This window comes from Spermophilus citellus (genome assembly GCF_964194105.1).
Source record: "Spermophilus citellus genome assembly, chromosome: 1".
Lineage (NCBI taxonomy): Eukaryota > Metazoa > Chordata > Mammalia > Rodentia > Sciuridae > Spermophilus > Spermophilus citellus.
Window position 1 is genome coordinate 275,043,886 of NC_138182.1, and position 21,577 is coordinate 275,065,462.

Here is a 21,577-nt window from a genome sequence, read left to right on the forward strand (position 1 = left end):
GATGAATTTGTCTCATGGAAAAGAGGTCTTAAGAATATAAGTGTTTTGAAACTGATTTCTTTAAGAACAAGTGATTGCTGTATAGATGGGTGCTAAATGTCTGTGGATCAAGGACAGGAAACAAGAATATTGATGCTCATTTGAAAATCTTCCTCAATGGTGGAAAAAAATCAACTAACTGAATTTTTGGTCATAACACTTTCAAAAAAATTCTACAATGAACTGGCCAAGGAGATATTTTCAGCCCTTGGAAATGAGCCAACTTGAAAATACACACACACACACACACACACACACACACACACACACACTATAATTCTATCACTCAGTAATAACCACTGATAATATCTTTAAATATCTTGAACTATGTTCTTAGTCATTTTCCTCTTCAAGTATAATCCTGTGTGAGTAGGGTCCCATAGGAAATACTGTCTCATAATCTGCACTTTTTGTATACATTTCCCCACATCATTAAACATGGTTTTCTAACATATTTTCAACAGGTAATAGGACTATTTTTAATAGGACTCTGCAAATGTTTACATTATAAAAATTAGGCAACATATATCTACAAATAAAATTCATGTTTTTACAGGTAATCCCTTATGGTGATATTCCTAGATCAAAGTTTGTACACATTATTTAAGGCTTTCAATTCACATGTATTAGCATTTCCTGGTTTTTAGAAATAATAAAGTTTGAGAAATAAAACATACTATATCCCCATTTGAGGAGTAACAACATACATTGACATACTCAAAGCTTTGAAGCTTGGCAAAGGAGGAGGAGGAAGAGGAAGGGGAGGAGGAGGAGAAAGAAGAGGCTGCATTTAACTTTGCCTAATGAAAAAAAAAATGTATTGGGTGATAGATCTTCCTCTATCCCCTCAAGATTCCACTGCCCCACATATACAAATTGTGTTAAATTCATGAAAGGAAGACAACTCTGTGAAAGCCCTGCCTCTCCTAGAACACAGAAGAGGTATAAAACTGACATGAAGTGGCTGTGATTTAGCTGATGAAAGTCAATGAGATAACATGTACACGCAGAAGCCTGCATATGAGTTTCAAACTTAGTCCCCATAACCAAAACAAAGTATGACTTTTTTTATTTCTTGCTTATAACATGTAAATTAAGGCTGTTACTTGTGTAAGTCATAAATGGGAGTAAAAAAACCAAACTTTTTTGTTTGACCGATTTTTTTTCTACATTCATATTAAATGAGGGATTCAACCTTCTTTTTTTGTTTTCCAGATAATTCCATTAACCAGAATTTAGGTCTTCATAAATCTTTGAAACTGGATAAATTTATTTCTCAACCCCTATCCTGTCCAGTTTCATTGAAGCAAAACAGAACTTGTGAGAGTGTCCCAGGTTCTAGGAAATAAAATATAGTTTACAAAACACAATATGAGGGCAAATATGGTTTTATAATTCTTTTAAAAAAGAAAAACAAGAAAACAACAAAAGAACTGTACTGTTTTCTCCTTTATAAATATTTTTTTCTAATATTTTCTTTATAACTAGTAAATTTTTAAAAACCCAAGCTTGTTTATTAACAAGCCAAATCATCCATGTTTTATGTTAACAAAATGGAAGGTCCTCTTCCTATTTCATGAATTAGAGAACCACCCCCTCTAACTTGGCACTTCAAAATACAAGTAGGTGGCTGGGCGTGGTGGTGCACACCTGTAATCCCAGTGACTTGTGGGGCCGAGACAGGAGAACAGCTAGTTCAAAGCCAGCCTCAGCAACTGTGAAATGCTAAGCAATTCAGTGAGGCCCTGTCTCTAAATAAAATATAAAATAGGTCTGGGGATGTGGCTCAGTGGTTGAGTGCCCTAAATTCAATCCTGGTACCAAAATAAATAAATAAATAAATGTGTGTGTGTGTGTGTGTGTGTGTGTGTGTGTGTGTGTGTGTGTATAAAGTTGATAAATTAAATGTACTGAGGTTAAAAAGATGTTGTAGAAGGATTTAATAAAGTTAAGTTGATGGGGAAGAAATAAGCTGAACAGCTTTAGAGTTTTAGGTTTCTCAGTTGTTATTATGGTATGGAAAAATTTCAGAAACAAATTGGCTATTCATAGATATAGTAATCACAGATAATTTAACAACCTGTCAATTGGTTTAAAAATGGCAAAATAAGTGAAAACATTGAAACTAAAACTATCTTTTGTTCTGTCCTTTCTGATAATTTTTAGTTGATGCATATTAACTATACAAAATTGTGGGTTTCAATTTTCAGTGCATACATAAAAGCATACTTTAATGAATTTCACTCCCATTCCTCTTTCCAACGTGTCTGTTCTGCTTGAAGAAGGTGTCTATTCCCTTCACCCAAAGAGCAACTGAAAGCAACGGACAAATATTCCCATGAGGAATCTGAAATTTCCCTAAGATGAAAAGTAACTATACCTTGCCATCTATTAGCTTGGTTTTGCACAGCTTTTGAGGTCATAGTCTTCATGTTATAGCTGAAAAACTTAATCAGCAGGGCTAGTTCTTCTTGAAATTCTGAAAACACATTCATTCATTCATTCATTCATTCATTCAATAAACATTTGACAAATACTCTAGTGGGTGCTGGTTCTACAAAGCTGGGTGAAATGAAACTCCTTCCTCAGAATTGTTCACCCAGTGCAGAAATGATACCACGAAGGAATCCATTAAAATCACACATGAAACTTGTATGCAGGGAACTTCTGGCTGGGGCAGTGGGCCATTACCATCACTGCTCTGAATCATGCATGTCTAGGCATCCCTGGAGATTGTTCTGATGGGGCAAACAGAATTTATATATTTGATGGCTAAGCAGCAAAAGCCATGTGTCCAATGACGCTTCATAATAGAAAACCAGAGGTACAACATAAGAAAGATTAATGCTCACTATTATCAATCAATAAAACCAACATATACGGGGACACACACACACACACACACACACACACACACACACATTCTATAGCTCTAACTTTGTTAAAAGTGAGCCCATGGGAGCAAGAAACCTCAATTTCTATATTTATGTGTCAAATCCACTTCTCCATTAAAAGAGCCCAGAATCTTTGAGGGCATGACTGGTGTCTTAGATAGGAAGAAAGAAAGAAAAAAAAAGAAACAAACAAATTAGGATGGGGATGGTCTGGAGCATTCTTTTGAGGCCAGAAAGCAAGAGTGGTTTTACAAGAGGAAAAGCAGTGTGGGAAGAACAAAAGAGTGGGCTAACAGTTTCCTACAGGAGAAATTCTACAAAGTTAAGCATTAAAAAGAGAATAGTAATTGTTAATTGGAATAATTTGAGTTCAAAATTATACTCAAAGAGAAAAGAGAAAACAAACTGAATAAATTAGCATAAGTTAGAGAATATGCTGCTATATATGTGAGATAAGCATAATCAAATGTTTAATTTGTGCAAATTGTAATCTCAAGGAAGTGTTAATTGGTAGATTCTCAAAAAAAAAAATTGTTTTTTCTATCTGTGTAAGTCCATGACCACAAAGAAGGCAAGTGGACAATATCAAAATTAGCCCCTCACAGATTTCCGAAGGAAATTCACCACCACCAAGGACTGTGTTTAAGTAGTCGACAAAAGACTTCCAGGGATCCAGAAGGTGGCACCTACAGGTTTCTTCATGTTGTGAACAAATCTCTGGCTTCACCACCCCTGCTTCCTCTAGCCTTCTCCTTTCCTGCCCTCTGTACCTTCTGAGACACTGCCTTCATTTGCAGCTCAAAACACTCTATTATATAAGGAACTGTGGTTTTCTACCATCTGCATCTGAAAACTCACATACCCAAACTCATGCAACTATATAAGAGAACAATGTCCCTCAATGCACCAGGTGACACCCCCTTGGAAACAGTAGCAGTTATAAAGTCCAAATTTTCTCAGTTACATTTATAATGATTTGCCATGTTGCTAACTACTTCCTACAGATGTATTCATTATAAAAATTCTTCCATCATCTCCAAATCTCTTACAAATGATTTCTCAACTACTGTGTGTTATTCCTTCTATGATATGCACTTTCTTATTTTTTAAAAGTATATAAGATGTAAAGAAACATCCTTTACAGCTATAGTGCTCTTTTTTTCCATATTTATTAATCATTTTAACAGCCTTGGAATGTCAGAGTCTTCCTGAGGAAGTTAGTTCATCCTCAGGACATTACTTCCTAGGCAGAGGATGTAAACAGACACGTTAACCTAATTTTTAGGGTCAGATTGTGTCCACAACTATAAAGGGTAAATATTTTCAATATCAGATTATTTGTCTTAAATGCTGTTGCCCAACCTCCTCCAGATTTCCTCTTGACTGTAGAAGTCAGTGTTTTCCTGTAAAACCTTCCACAAAAAGAAAGGTGGTGGGTGCAGAATGAAATGCCCTTCTAGCCTGTTTGTCACTGATATCACCAATTAATTACATGAGGTCCATGGAAGGAAGTCCTAGTACAAAGAATGAGCAGCCACTCCTTCCAGAACTAAAGTCCGTGTTTCTGAGGCACTTTGTGAGCCTCTGCCATGTTGTCAGACAGGGATCTGTTTAGAAGCCTCCACTTTCCACCATGGAGCCAGCGGGGTTTTTCTAAGCTGTCCACACCTGACACAGGATGCTCCCCTTCCTCTCATCCTCCCACCTGGTACTCACCCAACCTGCTCTACTCCTTCAGCCCAGGCTCATCTCCCTTCTCCAACCCCAGCTCTTCTGGGACACAACCCTGTCTTGCCCTGGATGACCCCTTAACTGTTCCATAAGTGTTTATTTATCCTACAAATCACTGAAGTTCCAGAAGTGGTAGATCTTGACATAAAATCAAGATGTTCCAGGAACCAACAAGCTAACTGAAATGTTACAAAGGATGCTTAAGACAAGAAGGACAACGGGACCCTGGGGAGCTTCAGGGTGAATGTTCTACCAAAATCATTGAACCAAACCCCAAATTATTTCTGAAAATTCTTCAGGAAGAAGAATTATCCTCTGCGCTACCAGGTTGTGGCCCCCGACTGGCTGAGAGGCCTATATTCTGTACCCTATGCACGTGCCTAAGTAAACATATTTGAACTTATATAACATCCTTGAATAAATTCCCATATAATTAAGCTACTGAAATTATGGGTTAAAAAAAAAAAAAACTTAGGAAAGACCCAAGCCCTCATTACACACATACTTAGTAACACTGAGATGAACCGGAATGTTTATGGATTCAACATACTGATTACTTGTTGAAAAGGCAAACAATGTGGAAGAAATAAAGAATGATTTTGGACCCAGAATTAGAATATTAAAGATTAAAATTGTTTCCATCCTAAGTCTGCATGACGGTACTGAGATACTCTGAATGTCTCAAACATTACTTAAAGATCTTTAGCCATTCTGGATGATCCATTTAGGAGGAGAATTCCCTCATAAAATTAATTCCAGATCTTGAGTCTGAGGTGGTATTTGCAATTTTGTTGTACATCTCTAGACTTAGATTCCAATTTTGTGGGTTCCAAGCTCTTTTCATTGCTTAAACTAATTTTTAGATGCAAATCTGAATCTATTATATATATATATATATATATATATATATATATATATATATATATAATTCTATAATATAATATATAATGTGTTCAAGTCAACAGATATGACTGGTATAGTTTTTCAAAAGTTACCTAACTCACATTTAGGCAGCAGCTGCAACAATACAAGAACCTTGGCCATGAAGCAGTGAATTGTTAATTGAATTATCAAAACATGTTAAGTTTCAATGGTTAAAGTCTATCAAAACTTTCCTCAATGATCCTGACATTTCCAGAGAGTTAAGTTTAAAATTTTTAATGACAAAAAAAATCTGTATAATAATCTCATCACCTTCCTCATCCACAGAACATAAGCTTACAACATCACACTTCTGATTTCAGAATCTTGTCCAGATACTAGAGCAGCCCCACCTTCCAATGACTTTCCAAATTGGATAGATGTCACTTTAGATCAACTTCTAAAGACATATCTTCAGTGTCATTTTTTTCTCTGTTTCTCTACTGTTTCTTCCTCCTCCTATGTTACATATTTTGTTTACTTTCTCTTGTGTTACAGGTTGAGTTTCATCCAATTGCAATAGACTGCACATGCTCTCAGATCAGTATCTTCTAATTGTAAACATGTACAATCAAAGAATAATTCCCTGGCTCAGTTTTAAACAACATATAGTAAAATAACTATTTAATACTCTTACTTACATATACTTCAGATCCAGTCTCATGGTTAACTTCAACATCAATTTCAAACACTTCGTCTGTCTGGTACATTCTGTTAAAGGCATAGTATTGGTAACCCAGAAACTAACCCTTCAATAGTTCAGTATAAAATTTACTTGCAATATTAACTTTTGTCTTCTATAACTAAGGATTCAAAGTCAATTCCTAGGTGATAGATGGGTCATGCATTTCCATAGATAATATTGGCAATGTAGACACAATTATGAGGTGCCATTGGAAAAGATACCCCTTCCTTGTAAGTACTTTCAAAACATACTTTGATAGAAGCTTATAAAAATGATTAGTATGAAAGTCTCAGTAGATTTGCATGACAATAAATAACAAGCATTAAGAATGAATCTTAAAAATCAGGGCTCATAGCCCAACTTTGTCACTTACTAATTTTGTGACTTAGGGCCATTCTGATCCTGTCTTTAATTCCCTTCCTTAATAGACATATCTCTTCCTATTTCTCAAGAGACATTTGATAATAAAACAAAGTTGAATGCAATCATGTTTGTGAAAGTAATGGAAAAAGCCTGAAATAAGCATGTTAAAAATGTTTACTGAATTCTTTGGGTGGTTAAAAAAAAGAAAAAAGTCTTTTAGGAAACTGGAATCCACCTTTATTAGAAGCATCCTCTTTCCCTTCTTGAGTGACACATGTGAATTTTGTTTGAAGGGTAAGCCCTAAAAGAAGTAGAAGATGATATAAGGAAGACAAAGTGAATAAAAACAAAGCCAAATGACTGAGCTTTTTTAAAATAACTTTTCAGAATTGGCCTAGTTTGGGAGCTAAAAACATGAAAAACCCACAACTATATAAATAAACTGGTGATTTTAAGTTCCAGGGAAAGAACTGTCACTACACATTCTTTATAAATCAATTCTCTTCTGATGAAAGCTTAAAATGACCTTTATAGGAATTAAACAGGCAACTATAGATGAAATTAAGCTAATCATTGAAGGCCTGTTTGTAAATGGGGAGTGGGCATTGAGGTGGTGTTTCCTTCTCCAGGTAGCTAATGCACTCAAGCAGATTGAGACCCTCTTATCTTCTGAAGCAGACCCTTTCCTTCTACCAGCAGTACTGATCTATACGGGTTCAACCTTTCTCAAACGTTTCCACCTGGTCAGCCTCAACCCTGCAGCCAGCTCAAAAGAGACACCTAGAAATTAAGAGGACAAATTAAGAGAATTCAACACCTTCATGTACAGGAAACAACAGTTTGTCCTAATTTAATCAACCCTCGACAACACCACATCAAACTCCTGCTCAATGATATTTCAGGTGTGCAATCTTGAGCAAATCTCTCCATTTCTCTGTGACACAGGCATTTCTTTGTAAAATAGGCATATGAGATCAGAACATTGGCAAGACCATCTGCAGTTCTGAAAGTCTTGAGACTCTATAGCTGTCTGGCTTGATAATGACATTTAGAAAGCAGCAGTCGCACACATATCTTGTGGGGCCAATGATTCCAGGGTCTGAACGTGAGTATGCTTGAGGAGCAGCTGAAGGAAACACTCTTCTCAGCCAGTTTGACCTTTGGATTTGACCTTTGGATTAACTTCTTCACTTTCCCCCAGATCCAGAGAAGACTGAGCTTTTAAGATGCCACCCTTAAAGCCACATCCTCATACCCCTCTGTTATATGAAAGAAGCCAAAGCTCAGCTGGCTATCTCTCAGCTTCAGCAGGATGGAAACCCAATCCAACTGATTCTGCTCAAGGCAGGCTGCTGTGAGCTCCACCCCAACCAGGGGCTGGTTGTGACTTTCACTGCTGAAGGTCAAAGGCCATTATTTCCCAAAGAGAAAGACTGAAAAAAAAAAGTCAGAGAAAGAATAGCAACACAACTGGAAAGAATTAAACTGTGCCTTACAACGTTGGAACGCAGATTATGTTGGGAAAAATGGAAAATTTCCAGCTTTCTACACTTGAACCCAAACCCCCTACAGTGTCAGGAAATCAGAAACTTAAACTGTCACAAGGAATATAATGGGTTGTAAAGAAAGCATATACCACTTATCAGGGAGTAAGCTCTCGCTGGCTGCCAATTCCTTAAAAGGAGTGTGTGGATTTTAGAGTCACAAAAGTAAGATGCACAAAAGTTTTGCATGAGACTTTGGAACAGAACCCTTTCAGTAGGTCTTTTCTCATAGATTAAAATCCAATCTTATTACCATCTATGCCCACTGCCTGTAGAAGAACAGCCTATGACCCTGGGTGAATTTGCTGGAACACTGGTTAGACAGGAGGAACCTAAGTCGTTATCAAGAAACTGACTTGCTAGAATCACTAACAGGGGGCTTCTACCATTAGGTTGGGGGATAGAACACAAAATCTGAGCACAGAATAGAGAGTATCTAGAAAAGGCCAAGAAAAATATGTTTGGGAACCCTGAGTGTCTCTAATCTCTCGTGACTTCCAAAACTTTATGGGAGAACATACTCTGATGAGTCAGCTCCGTGCTGGCTGGGAATGCCAGTGCAGGAACTCACTCGTGACTGCTCTCAGGCCAGTTCTGGCCCCATGGCCAGGGTGACTCAGGAGCAGATTTTGGGTTGGCAGCACCCGTAGCTCCGCACTTTGCACTGGCCAAGCCTCAGCCCTGATTGGTCTTCCAGCCACTGGTCATCATCTCCCAGAGCTGAGAGGGCATTTTCTAAGACAAGTTTGTGATGATTTAGATACAAGTCTGAAGATCAGGCAGAGTGGCAGGTCCTCCAACAGCCCTTTTTATGTGTACAATTCAATGTTTGTAGTAAATTTTCCTAGTGGTGTAACTATTACCACTATCCAATTTTAGAGCATTGTCCTCACCACAGAAATATGGCTGATGTCCACCTGCAGTTAATCTCCATTCACACCCCCAAGGCAGGTTAAGCACATGTTATGTGTGTGCCCTTCCCATCCCTCTACCCCATATCCTTACTTTACTTTTCAGTACACATTGAATACAGTGGTGTCTACATGTTTCCTGGTAAGGGACATTACCTGTACCATTACCTACACACCATCAGGTAAATCCACCCGGTGGGGGTCTGTGAATGGGCTGGCTGCACCACCTATCCTGAGAGGAGGATCAAAGCACTGACTGCTCTGGCTTTGTCCTGAAATAGCCTAACATGAGACAAGATATGCATGAAACACCCTTAAAACACATTTTCATTAACTAATGCTCACACTGAGTTTATTTTTTAATATTATAAGTTTTCGAACTATGTAATGTTTTGAACAACCAACAATAAAAAAAATATTATAAGTTTTCATTAATTGAAATTTTATAGAAAAAAATGGATTCACACACACAAAGAGCAAAAGTCAACACTTCTTTAATTTTTCAGGATATAAAGAAATGTACAACATCTTTTACATGGATGAGGCTCTTCCTCTTAAAATCTAGAAAGAAGTTCTGTATTAATTTAGTACATTTGGAAAAAAATTCTTTTTCATAGTAGAGTGCAGATTCTAGTGTGCACACTCACCCATACACACACACCACCACTACCATCACCACCACCACCGACAACAACAACCAGAGAACCAATATAGTATCTTCCCAATCTATCCTTCCCATCTGGGCAAAACTCAGCACTACTAATGGTGCTTCCAACCCAGGTATTATAGGTATGGCCCTGGTTTTCAAAGGCTGCAGGAAGATGAAATGTTATTCACTATACATATCACTTTTAGAAACCAACATCACAAAGACCTTTAAAACAATACAGATGAATTCAGAGGTGAAAATACAGGAGAGGATCAAGAAACTGAAGAAAATCACCATAATCCAACAGCTTCCAGAAAACCAGTTACATGCTCACCCAGCATTTTCTTAATGTGAAAGATTATAAACATTGTTCTCAAAAACAGTGGAAAGAGAATCAGAGGTGCACTTTCTAAAGTGCTCTTCTGCAGTCTATGTGAGAAGATAGTGTTTGCCAGTCTTGCATTCAGAGGTTAGCTGGCTGTTTTCCAGTATGAAGAAACACACAGCATCAGGTGAATCCACCCTGTGGGGTCTGTGAATGGGCTGGCTGTACCACCTATCCTGAGAGGAGGATCAAAGCACTGACTGCTCTGGCTTTGTCCTGAAAATAGCCTAACATGAGACAAGATATGCATGAAACATCCTTAAAACACATTTTCATTAACTAATGCTCACAATTGAGCTTATTTTTTAATATTATAAGTTTTCATTAATTGAAATTTTATAGAAAAATGGATTCACACACACAAAGAGCAAAAGTCAATACTTCTTTAATTTTTCAGGATATAAGGAAATGTATAGCATCTTTTACATGGATGAGGCTCTTCCTCTTAAAATCTAGAAAGAAGTTCTGTATTAATTTAGTGCACTTGGAAAAAAAATTCTTTTTCATAGGAACATCATAGTTTCCTGTTTTTTTCCTCCCAAATCTACCCTCAGAATGACAAAAAATAAATACATGTTCACAAAATGTATAAAACAATAGCTGATCCTGTACTTCTTCCTAAGAGAAAGACAAAACTGAAAACTTAAAGTCTTTATAGAGCTGGCACTTTAAAAAACAAGCAAACAAAAAACCATAAAAAGCAGATATTTTAAATGCAGAAGTCCCACAGTACCTGTCCCCAACTCTGTAACAAAGCTCATAAAGTTATATATTTTCTATTTTTGGAAAGGACAAAAAAAAAGTGATATGAAAACTTTAAATCAGACAAACACAGAGATTATTTAAATGTTTAACTTTCTGTTTTCATGGTCACTCAGAGAAATCATCGAAACAAGTCTCTGTATAACAATGGTAGGAAGACATGATCATCTCATGGAACACGTTTCTGACAACAGAGGATCCCTGTGAATTAGACGCTGAAGTGATTTCTACTCTGGGTCCTAAGAATGGAACTAACACAAGCAAAAGTCTAGAATCAAATAGGCAGATTTGCACATGACCCTGACTCAATTTCAAGAACAACCCAATGCCCATATTTGAACTCAGAGGCGGATGATTAAGATTGGATTGCTTCCTGTGGTTTCTCTGCCTCACAATGGTTGGTGGTGTCCATCCAACAATGCTAAGGTTTTAAACGCAGGAGAAAATAATCCACTTGCAAAAACAACCTATGCATTGGCCTGGGGATAAGTAATGACCAAGAAGGTAGTTCTGTGGTATCTGAAACACATCATGTCCAAAAATATGCAACGAGCAGACACACGCCAACAGAGGTGAACCATCATCATGAATTCATAGGTTTTCACACAGATCAAGAGGATTCACAGAGCTCCCTGGGCCAACACCAGCCTGTAAGCACACGCTCCAGCTTTCAAGCAGCAGAAATGAACTTCAGAAAGAGAAGCTGAAAATGTGCCCCCGTGACATCCTGTGTACTTCAGAAAAGCAGGTGCTACTGGATGTCAGTTCATCAGCTGATATTTCAGCCTGTCAGTGTCAAGCACTGCTGTTGACCTGGGACCACTGGGCGATTATGCTCAGAAAGAGCTCTTCTTCAGAAAAGAAGTCATTCAGTTGGGTTTAACATTAAAATACAAGAAGCTGAGTCTATCACTGGGTAAACCTTCCCCTTAAAAACTGCCATAGAAACGACTCCTCAATCAAGTAGTAACCCTAACCCTCTGCACTACTGGGAACAGTGCCATTCCCACATGTATTTCTACAAGCAAGGAAGTCAAATTCATCCTCAAGAATACCAACAGGACCAATCTTTTTCTGTCTGACACGACATTTCATTTATTCTTCAAATAATTAAAAAAAAAAAAAAACCTCCTTTGCTACTCCCAAAGGTTGGTGATTAATTCAAGTTCTATAAATTACGTGACCATGATCTTCCAATTATAGCATCCTAAATCACAGATGCATCTATGTTACTAGTTCTTTCAGGAGCTTCCAACTGTAGTGCAAGGTATGTAATATCATAAAGTCTTCCCTTAAGTCAACCTGCTAGAGTTTCACAAAATTACAGAATTTGCCTTAGAACTGAGACACTGAAATCCTATCCCATCAAATTTGATTGGCAGTAACAACAGTGCAACCAAAAAGAAACTTGGGAGATCCTTTGCCTCTCCTTTTTAATAACCTCATATGCTCCCACTCAGCAGAATAGAACAAAACTCCCACATTTTCTTTGTCTTCCAAAAATAGCCAGCCTTGTAAAGGGAAGGCGCAGGATAATGAAGACCAGATGCCTACCTTCACTGGTAGCCACATTCTTCTGGGCTTTGGTCGGCGTGTGATCTGTACTTGAACTCACGTCGGATGAGATGCTTGAGCTGCCTTTGCCTAGAGAAAACAGGATTGAGATTTTGAGTTTTGTAATTTCAGACCTGGATCGTGCCTTCCAACAGCCCCACATCAAGCCACGTCCCTCATTTCCAAGAAAGGAGCTGTGATACCAAGAATGGACTTTATTAAGCTTTTTGCCTGATGTGTTAAAAATCTTTGGGGAAATATCTGACCCATGTTACAGCAGAACCAAAGCTCTCCTATAATATGACTTGACTATAAACTCAAACAAGATTATAAAACATAGTCAAATATGATAACGTAACTTTGTTTTGGCATACATGTGAGTAAGAAAGTACATGTGGGAAACACATCTCCTGCATTATTTTTTTTTTATTTGCAACTATAAACTATGCATTTCTCAGTAAAGGAAATAAGCAAATCTAAGAATCAGGCATTATGGGAGGAGCAAGAGCCTGCTGGCTCCATAGAGCTGTATCACCTTAAAAAACAAATTCCGTTTTAATAGTTCCTTCTTTAAAAACCACCAAGACAACTTCATTGTTCTAATACAGTGATTCTCACCTGGGAATGATTTTTCTGGGCATGGAGACAATTGACCTGTCTGGCATCATATTTGGTTGTCATTAATGGGGTAGAGGTGCTACCTCATCTGAAGGGCAGTAGCCAGATGTGCTGCTGAATGACTTAGAATGCATAGGACAGCACCCTGAAGAAAGAATTACTCAGCATAAATGTCTGTAGTGCTGAGGGTAAGATAATAATCTTGCCTAAGCTCAGTGGTGAGTTTCTGCTCCTCTAAGCTTTAACATAATCATACATGTTACTATTGATAAACGTGCTCTAAATGTCACATGAAAGTCTGTAAATAGGAACCACCCTTCATTGCTCAGTAAGGAAAGTACCTAATGCCTGTGATGTGCAGACTCAAAGATGATCCCCAGATACCCATGTTCTTGTATCATCTTCTCCTCCTTGAGTGTGGGTATAACCTGTAACTAACTGACCTTTAACCAATACAATACAATATAGCAAAGTTGAAAAGATTTTGCAGATGTAATTAAATCCCCTAAAGAGCTGACTTAATTAATCTAATGAGATTAGATGAACTAGATGGATGCTTTAAGGGGATCTAGAGAGAGATCCCTCCTGCTGGCCTTGAAGCTCAAATACAATGAGTTCTACTAGCACAAGAAAATGAATTCTGCCAACAACCATGTAAGCTGGGAAGAGGATTCCAAAGGTCAGATGAGAGAACAGCCCTCACCTAATCCTTGTTCCAGCTCTGTGAGCCCTGAAGGAAACACCCAATGGATCCATGCCCAGAATTCTGACCCAAAGAAATGCTGGGATAACAATGTACCCAAGTTATGCAGCAATAGGAAACTAATGCTGCATCCTAGTAACTGTATCTCAGTTGAACTCCTCAAACCACAAGTATTGATCAGAACTCCCATATGCAGCTGAGAAACACTATTTCGTAATGGTCTTCTCTGCCCAGTGGTGCGTGCACCCAATGCACAGAATGGTTATGTCCCTAGAAATCCATGTACTGAAATGGTATCAGGAGGTGGAGCCTTAGGGAGGAAATTAGGTCATGAGAATGGAGCCCTCACAGGTAGGATTGGTGCCTCGCCTGTCACGTGAAGAAACAAGAAGAAAGCCGTAAATGAACCTCAGAAAACAAGGAATCTACTGCCTCCTTGATCTTGATTTTCCAGCATCCAAAACTTTAAGGGAAAAAAATCTTGTTCGCAAGCCACTCAGTCTATGGCATTTTGTTACAGCAGCCCAAACAGAGTAAGATAGTATACAACCCTAGCGAGGTGGAGTGAGCTCAGAGCCTAAATTCAGAGTAGAGAAATACATCTGGGCTTAGATTTAAAAATCTTCAGAATTGTTTTGTTCTGTTGAAAGTTATGGAACAATCTGACCTCATGTGTAATTTCACCTGAGCAGGGAAGAGAACTGGCTGCCGTTTCCTCTCTTGACACATTGAGATTTGTGGCTCTGAAACAAATCCATTATTTACTTTCCTTAGTTTGTGCCCAGCCTTCCTCTGTAAGCCTGGCAGAGTTGCCATTTATTTTCCATGGTTCACTTTTGGAGGCGGCTGACATGAGGTGGGGGGGCTGGTACCCAATTAGAAGTACAGACACCTGGTCTCTGACCTCAGTCTGCCTCTCCTTTGCTTTTTTACCTTGAGCCTTCATTTCTCCCCTGGAGGCTCAGTGTACACATCTGGTAGGGGAGGTGGCTAAACTAAATAATTCCTGATGGCTCCAATATTCTGTACTTCTATGAGTCCATTGCATTATTCTTCAAGGCCGAGCAATGCAAACACTCCCTTTAATAGGGCAGAAAACAGTAGTGCACACCACCAATACATGTACTTAAATTATTTCAATTATATTATTGCTTAGTTATGCACAAATGGAATGCTAGAAATAAACTCCATATGCTCTAATTCTGATTCAACAGAAAACCAAAACAAAATGATGAATTAAGGACAAACAATACAACCCATAACACTCAAATTAATAGCACTGGTTTAACAAGAGAGATGATGTTATTTTGCTGAGGAAAACTTGCTTTTCAAAACTCAAACACAATACTGGATGCTAAAGCTAAGGTTTCTTGACTTGAGCATGCCTGTGCTACCCAGCAGGCACTCTCTCCTATGACAGATGACACCTCAGTGGCCCTTCATTTGGGCTGACAGTATCATCACGTTTCAAAGTCTACTCCTTTCTTCCTTATCAGTCCACAAGAAGATGGGAAACTTGGACCATAGAATCTTGTGGCAGGGCTCCATTATAAAGGCAAATGAGTACACAATTATTACCTTTTATGATTCTTAATTGATACATGATAACTAAACATCTTTATGTGTTAGTCTGATATTTGAACTCATGTGTATGATGTGTAATGACTGGATCAGGATGACCAGTATAACCATCACCCTAAACATTCCTCATTTCTTTGTGCTAGGAATATTCATTTTACAATTATCATCATTTTAAAAATGCAATACAAGACAACAAATTTCAGAGGAAATTCTCAGTCATGCCTGAGAACATGTGTGGGTCATGCCTCAGGGGGCCAAAAATTCCAGTTTAAGAAAAGCTGGTGTATGAAGGAAGGGGATAGAATTGAGAAAATAATATTATTAATGTTATTCATGTAGTTAACATTGAGTGCACATGCTGTATTTTGTACTCTAATAAATACTCCAGATGCTTCATCTTATTAAATATTCACTAGGCACCACGACAGAGCTTCTGAATCTCTTTTTCATTATTGCCCTCAAAACTTTTTAGACTTTTTTTTTCTAATTACCCATGTGAACTTGTGACACCACTGATATACTGTATATCTGCGTGTGTGTGTGAGAGAGAGAGAGAGAGAGAGAGTGTGTGCACTTGTGCATGATCTCTGCTTTATGCATAAAAAAAGGGTAATAAAGTGTTTTTCCTCCAAGAACCACTTTTTGTCTCTAGGCAGCAATACTACATCCATTGAGAATGTACGTCCTTAGAAAAGGACAACATTTTAAAAATACCTGAGCATTTAAGCCTTTAAGCAATTAAGGAGAGCAAGATTACAGAGAGATAAATACAGCTGATTAGTTGATTGTCTTTGTGATTTTACAGAACTACCTACCCCAAACTAAAAGTGAATTAGTGAATTCTGAATCACTGCTCTAGTGGGAAATTCAGGGCGAGGTGAAATATTTATCATTTCTTTGAGTTGGAAAATTCACTTTACAATTATGTGTGAACCTCTGGTCACATTTGTCAACTGACCAATACATGAGTTTGTGTTATGCTTGTTTGTCTTAAAAGACTTCCAGCTTAATGTTCCAGCTCAATTCATTAACGTTGAGTTGAGGGCCAGGGCACTATATATCCCATCTGAATGGGCTTGTCTAACACAGGTGGGGGAATATTATAATTTCCTTGCTTTGGGAGACATAAGCCAGTTCTTCTGCAGGATACCTGGGAGCCATTTTAAGTAGTAAACTGGGCCAATAAAAGGATAAAAAGAAAAAAAAATAGGTGCTAAATAGACTACAAAAGGGACACTTATGTATAATATACAAGCTAAGATTAAGATATATTCCATGTTTTTTTCTTTAATTGATTTTATTTTTTAATACATGACATCAGGATGCATTACAATTCTTATTACACATATAGAGCACAATTTTTCATATCTCTGTTTGTATAAAAAGTATGTTCATACCAACTCGTGTCTTCATACATGTACTTTGGATAATGATGTCCATCTCATTCCACCATCATTGCTAACCTCTTGCCCCCTCTCTTCCCCTCCTACCCCTCTGCCCTATCTAGAGTTTGTCTATTCCTCCCATGCTCCCCTCTCCCTACCCCACTATGAGTCAGTCACCTTATATGAGAGAAAACATTTGGCATTTGGTTTTTTGGGGGGGATTGGCTAATTTCACTTAGCATTATCTTCTCCAACTCCATCCATTTACCCACAAATGCCATGGTTTTATTCTCTTTTATTGCTGAGCATTATTCCATTGTGTACATATGCACATTTTTTTTTATCCATTCCTCTACTGAAGGGCATCTAGGTTGGTTCCACAGTTTAGCTATTGTGAATTGTGCTGCTGTAAACATTGATGTGGCTGTGTCCCTGTAGTATGCTGTTTTTAAGTCCTCTGGGTATAGACCAAGGAGTAGGATAGCTGGGTCAAATGGTGGTTCCATTCCCAGTTTTCCAAGAAATCTCCATACTGCTTTCCATATTGGCTGCACCAATTTGCAGTTACACCAGCAAAGTATGAGTGTACTTTTTTCCCCACATCCTCTCCAACACTTAAACCCCCAGCTCTCACCATGCACAAAACTCAAGGACCTAGGAATTAAACCAGAGACTCTGCACCTAATAGAAGGAAAAAGTAGGCCCTAACTCCATCATGTGGAATTAGGCCCCAACCTCCTTAATAAGACTCCTATAGCATAAGAATTAAAATCAAGAATCAATAAATGGGATGGACTCAAACTAAAGTTTCTCTCAGCAAAATAAACAACCTGTAAGGTGAATAGAGAGCCTACATCTTGGGAGCAAATCTTTACCCCTCACGCATCAGATAGAGCACTAATCTCTAGGGTATATAAAGAACTCAAAAAGCTAAGCACCAAAAAAACAAATAACCCAATCAATCAATGGGCCAATGACCTGAACAGATACTTCTCAGAAAAGGATATACAATCAATCAACAAATATATGAAAAATATTCCATGCTTTGATAATTACGTCCAAATAAATTATACTGTCAAATACAACTAAAAAGAACAAATTTAAAGAGAGAGAGAGAGAGAGAGAGAGAGAGAGAGAGAGAGAGAGAGAGAGAGCGCTGAAATAAGAACGTAAAGCATCACATCAATCAACTTCACCTAAGAACCTGTTCTTGGGACACTCAAAGTTTTCAACACTCTGTGCATGTTTGTGATTGACCCCAAAGTGCCATGAGTATTGATTTGTGGACTACAGATAAATTGTACCAAGTAGGCAAGTACTCAAATACAGAATCTGTAGATAATGAGGATTGACTAGATATGATCTTGTCTAACATGGATCAGCAAATAATTTTTGCAGCTTGTTACCTTTTCAGGTAGACTGGGAAGGATGGCATCTACTGAAGGGCATCTAGGTTGTGATCAATAAGCCTGGGTTTTCTGTAACCTAAACCCTGGGTTTTCTGTAACCTAAACCTTCAGCTATAAAAGGGGTGTGTGTGGGGGTGTCAACTCCTGCTTCATAGTGTTATGTAAAGATCAAATAAAATAACCCAGATATATTCTTTGGAACAGTGCAGGCGCCTGGAAACACCCAACAGCTTAGTATAATGAGGCTCATGTTTTAGAGACTATTAATATTCTTCTTTCCTTCTTGGTCCTGGAAGCATAACCCCCTTGAGTTCAAGTGAAGAGGAAGTGGGCTGGTACTGGGGAAAGGGTGTACAGACAATAAATGCTATAGAATGAACTTGGAGTTTAAAAAATAAAAGGCAGTGGGGAGGGAATATTCAGCCTCCAACATCCCCCAAAGAGAAATCCGCAGCACCAAAGTATTCCTGCCAGCCACGCTGTTACCTTAGGAAGGAAATGGCTACATTTCTTGGCTCCTTTATCAAATTAAGGGCCAGACCTCTCAGAATAGACCCTGGAATTGTACATGAAAAAATTTTAGGTAAGAGAGAATAGAGTATCAGAAGTCCCTCTACCCGCACCACATCCCAGAGGGACACTGGGAAGGACTGACGCCTGGTTTCCCCTCTCGGCTTCTCCTGGAAATAGGGAAGGTGTGTTGAGTAGGGCAAGGGGCACTGTTGACCTCACCCCATAATTAGGACAGTGGCAGGGTTGTGGGGGTGAGGGGCTGCTCATCCTCCCACTGGAAGCCAGGCTGCAAGGCAAGGCTGGGCTCTGGGGGCTCAGGCTGCAGCTTTAGCAAGTCAACGGGTTCCCTGGTAACATTGAGGAGACCCCAAGCCCAAGAGACAGGCTGTGGGCTTGCCCAATAGAGTCAACACAATGGACAGAGGTGCTTCTATGACATGACAAGAAGGCAGATTGCTGCAGCAGAACCCTGGGGGACCCAGACAGACTGGAGCAGACACTCCATACAAGCAAGGACTAGTAGTGTGGGGTTCACACTCTATCGGCAGATTTTTTGGCATCCTGCAGGTAGGGCTCAGCAATCTTGGTTCCAACATGTCCTCCAGGTGATTCTGTTGCCTCAAGTTTGAGAAGCTCCCAACAGGTACAGATGCCTGACCTCCCTGAGCAGTGCTGAGAAGCCAGTAAGAGGCGGCAAAGTGCTCAGCCCAGTGTGTCACACAACCAAGTGTTTAATAGGTGCCAGCCCTGTCTTTACAACCCACTATGGCTGCCTATTGTGTGCAGTTGGAGTAATGGGACATTTGTGGTTTGGAGGATGGCCACTGGATTTAGAGCAGGCTTCAAAACCCACCTTCCACCATTTCTAGGCCATGTCTATACCTGTGAGCAAGTCTCTCAAACTCTAACCTGTTTCCACCTACATGGAAGGATGAAACCTCTTCCACTTTCCCCAAATGGGCACCCAAGTGCCTCCGGTACACAACTTATTTATTTTAAATAACTGGCTCACTTAATTGTCAGTTTGGGTAAGTTTGAAATCTGCAGGCCACTGGGCCCCGAAAACTAAGGCAGACACTGATGCTATAGCCTGGGGGCAGATTTTTTTTTTCCCAGTAAACCTTGATTTTTGCTTTTAAAATCTTCAAGTAAAGGTGTGGGGGGGCATTCATATTATTATTAAAGAGAATCTCTTTTACTTACTGTCAACTGTTTGTAGTTGTTGATCTCATTTACAAAATAGCTTCACAAACACAGCTAGATCATCCTTGGACTAAATAACTGGGTGCTATAAACTGGCCAAGTTAACACATTTTAATCAGCTATTTTGCTAAAAGGATCTGACCAGAAGAATTTTAGGGGAGAAAAGTCCATTTAGGAGTTCTGGAGGTCTTAGTCCATAGAAGACTGGATCCAACCCTTGGGACTCAGATGAGGTAGGACATCATGGTGGAAGAATGTGGCAGAGAGAAACAGCTCCCATGAAGATAAGAAAGCAAAGAGACTCCACTTTCTGATACAAACATATACTCCCCAGCCACGCCCCCATGAACCACCTCTTCCAACCACAACCCACCTGCCTCCAATTCCCAGACAGATAATCCCATCAGGGATTGATTCACTGATTAGGTTAAAGCTCTAACCCAACCATTTCTCTTCCCAACCTTCTTGCATCGTCTCACAAGGGAGCTTTTGAGGGACACCACATCTAACCATGACAACACATAACACAAGCCATCACCATGCCAGACCCACAGGATTTTAAACACTGAATCTACCACCTCCCAGCAACCTATCCAGCAGATGTGTCAAATTCTCTTAGCTTCAGTGTCTTCACAAAATAGACATAAACACACACAAAAAGCAGCAACCAGTTTCGTCTACTAACAATGGGGAGAATTACACATGCTTCAGAATTAGGGGAAGGTTGCTATGAGGAGAAACTGAACTAAATTATGCATACAAATTATTCAATCACATCCACACTGCGAGCTATTAACTTGGCCCCATTTATCACAGTTTAATTCACACTGGGGAACAAGAAATGAAATTTAAAACAACGATTATTTTACTATCCTATGCAATAGTAAATAAATATATAAATAATATTTGTTTTTGTTCAGCTTTTTCACCGCTGTAACCAAAGACTTGACAATAACAATTTTAGAGGAGGAAACATTTATTGGGTGTTCACGGTTTCAGAAGTCTCAGTCCACAGACAGCTGACTCCATTGCTCTGGGCGCAAAGTGTAGCAGAACATCATGGCAGAAAGGTGTGGTGGAGGAGAGCAGCTCAGGACATAGCAATCAGGAAACAGAGAGATTGGCTCCCCAGGGACAAAACACAAAAGACAAAGGCACACCCCCAGTGACCTACCTCCTCTAGCCACACTCTACCTGACTACAGTTACCACCCAGTTAATCAATTCAACTGAATTAATACTGATTGAGTTATAAGAGCTATAACCTATCATTTCACCTATAAACTTCCTTGCATTATCTCACACATGAGCTTTTGGGGGACACCTCATATCTAAACCATAACACATTCATTAAATTGTATATATTCTACACATTCAGCAAAAATTCTTCAAGTATAAACAAAGTTGACAATTCTATTCAGTAATTGCTATATCTATATTAAAGTTGTCTATTTGATCAATGACTAAAACCCCATTCGGGGCTATTAGTATAGTTCCTGTTGGATTTGGTAAAGTTTTCTCCTTCATTTAATTTCCTCCCAAGTGAGCTAAAAGTCCAAATGAGGACAATCAAACAAACAAAAAAAAATTAGGTATCAGATATAAACAAACGTCAAAACAAAGGAAAACTGGGTAATACACTGACGCAGGCAAATGTGATTTGTAATGGGTTAACATATATGCATATAATTCCAAATTGTACCACGGAGACATCAGTTTGTGGATCAA

General features: G+C 38.8%; 1 protein-coding gene across 1 annotated transcript in view; it reads right to left on the reverse strand.

The window, feature by feature from the left end:
* The window catches only part of FBXL7 (F-box and leucine rich repeat protein 7), a 379,223-nt gene that overhangs the window by 259,583 nt on the left and 98,063 nt on the right, over positions 1-21,577 (reverse strand). Inside the window, exon 2 of the mRNA XM_081287425.1 lies at positions 12,439-12,528. Within this exon, the coding sequence (XP_081143551.1) occupies positions 12,439-12,528 (90 nt within the window). The remainder of the gene's footprint in view (positions 1-12,438; positions 12,529-21,577) is intronic.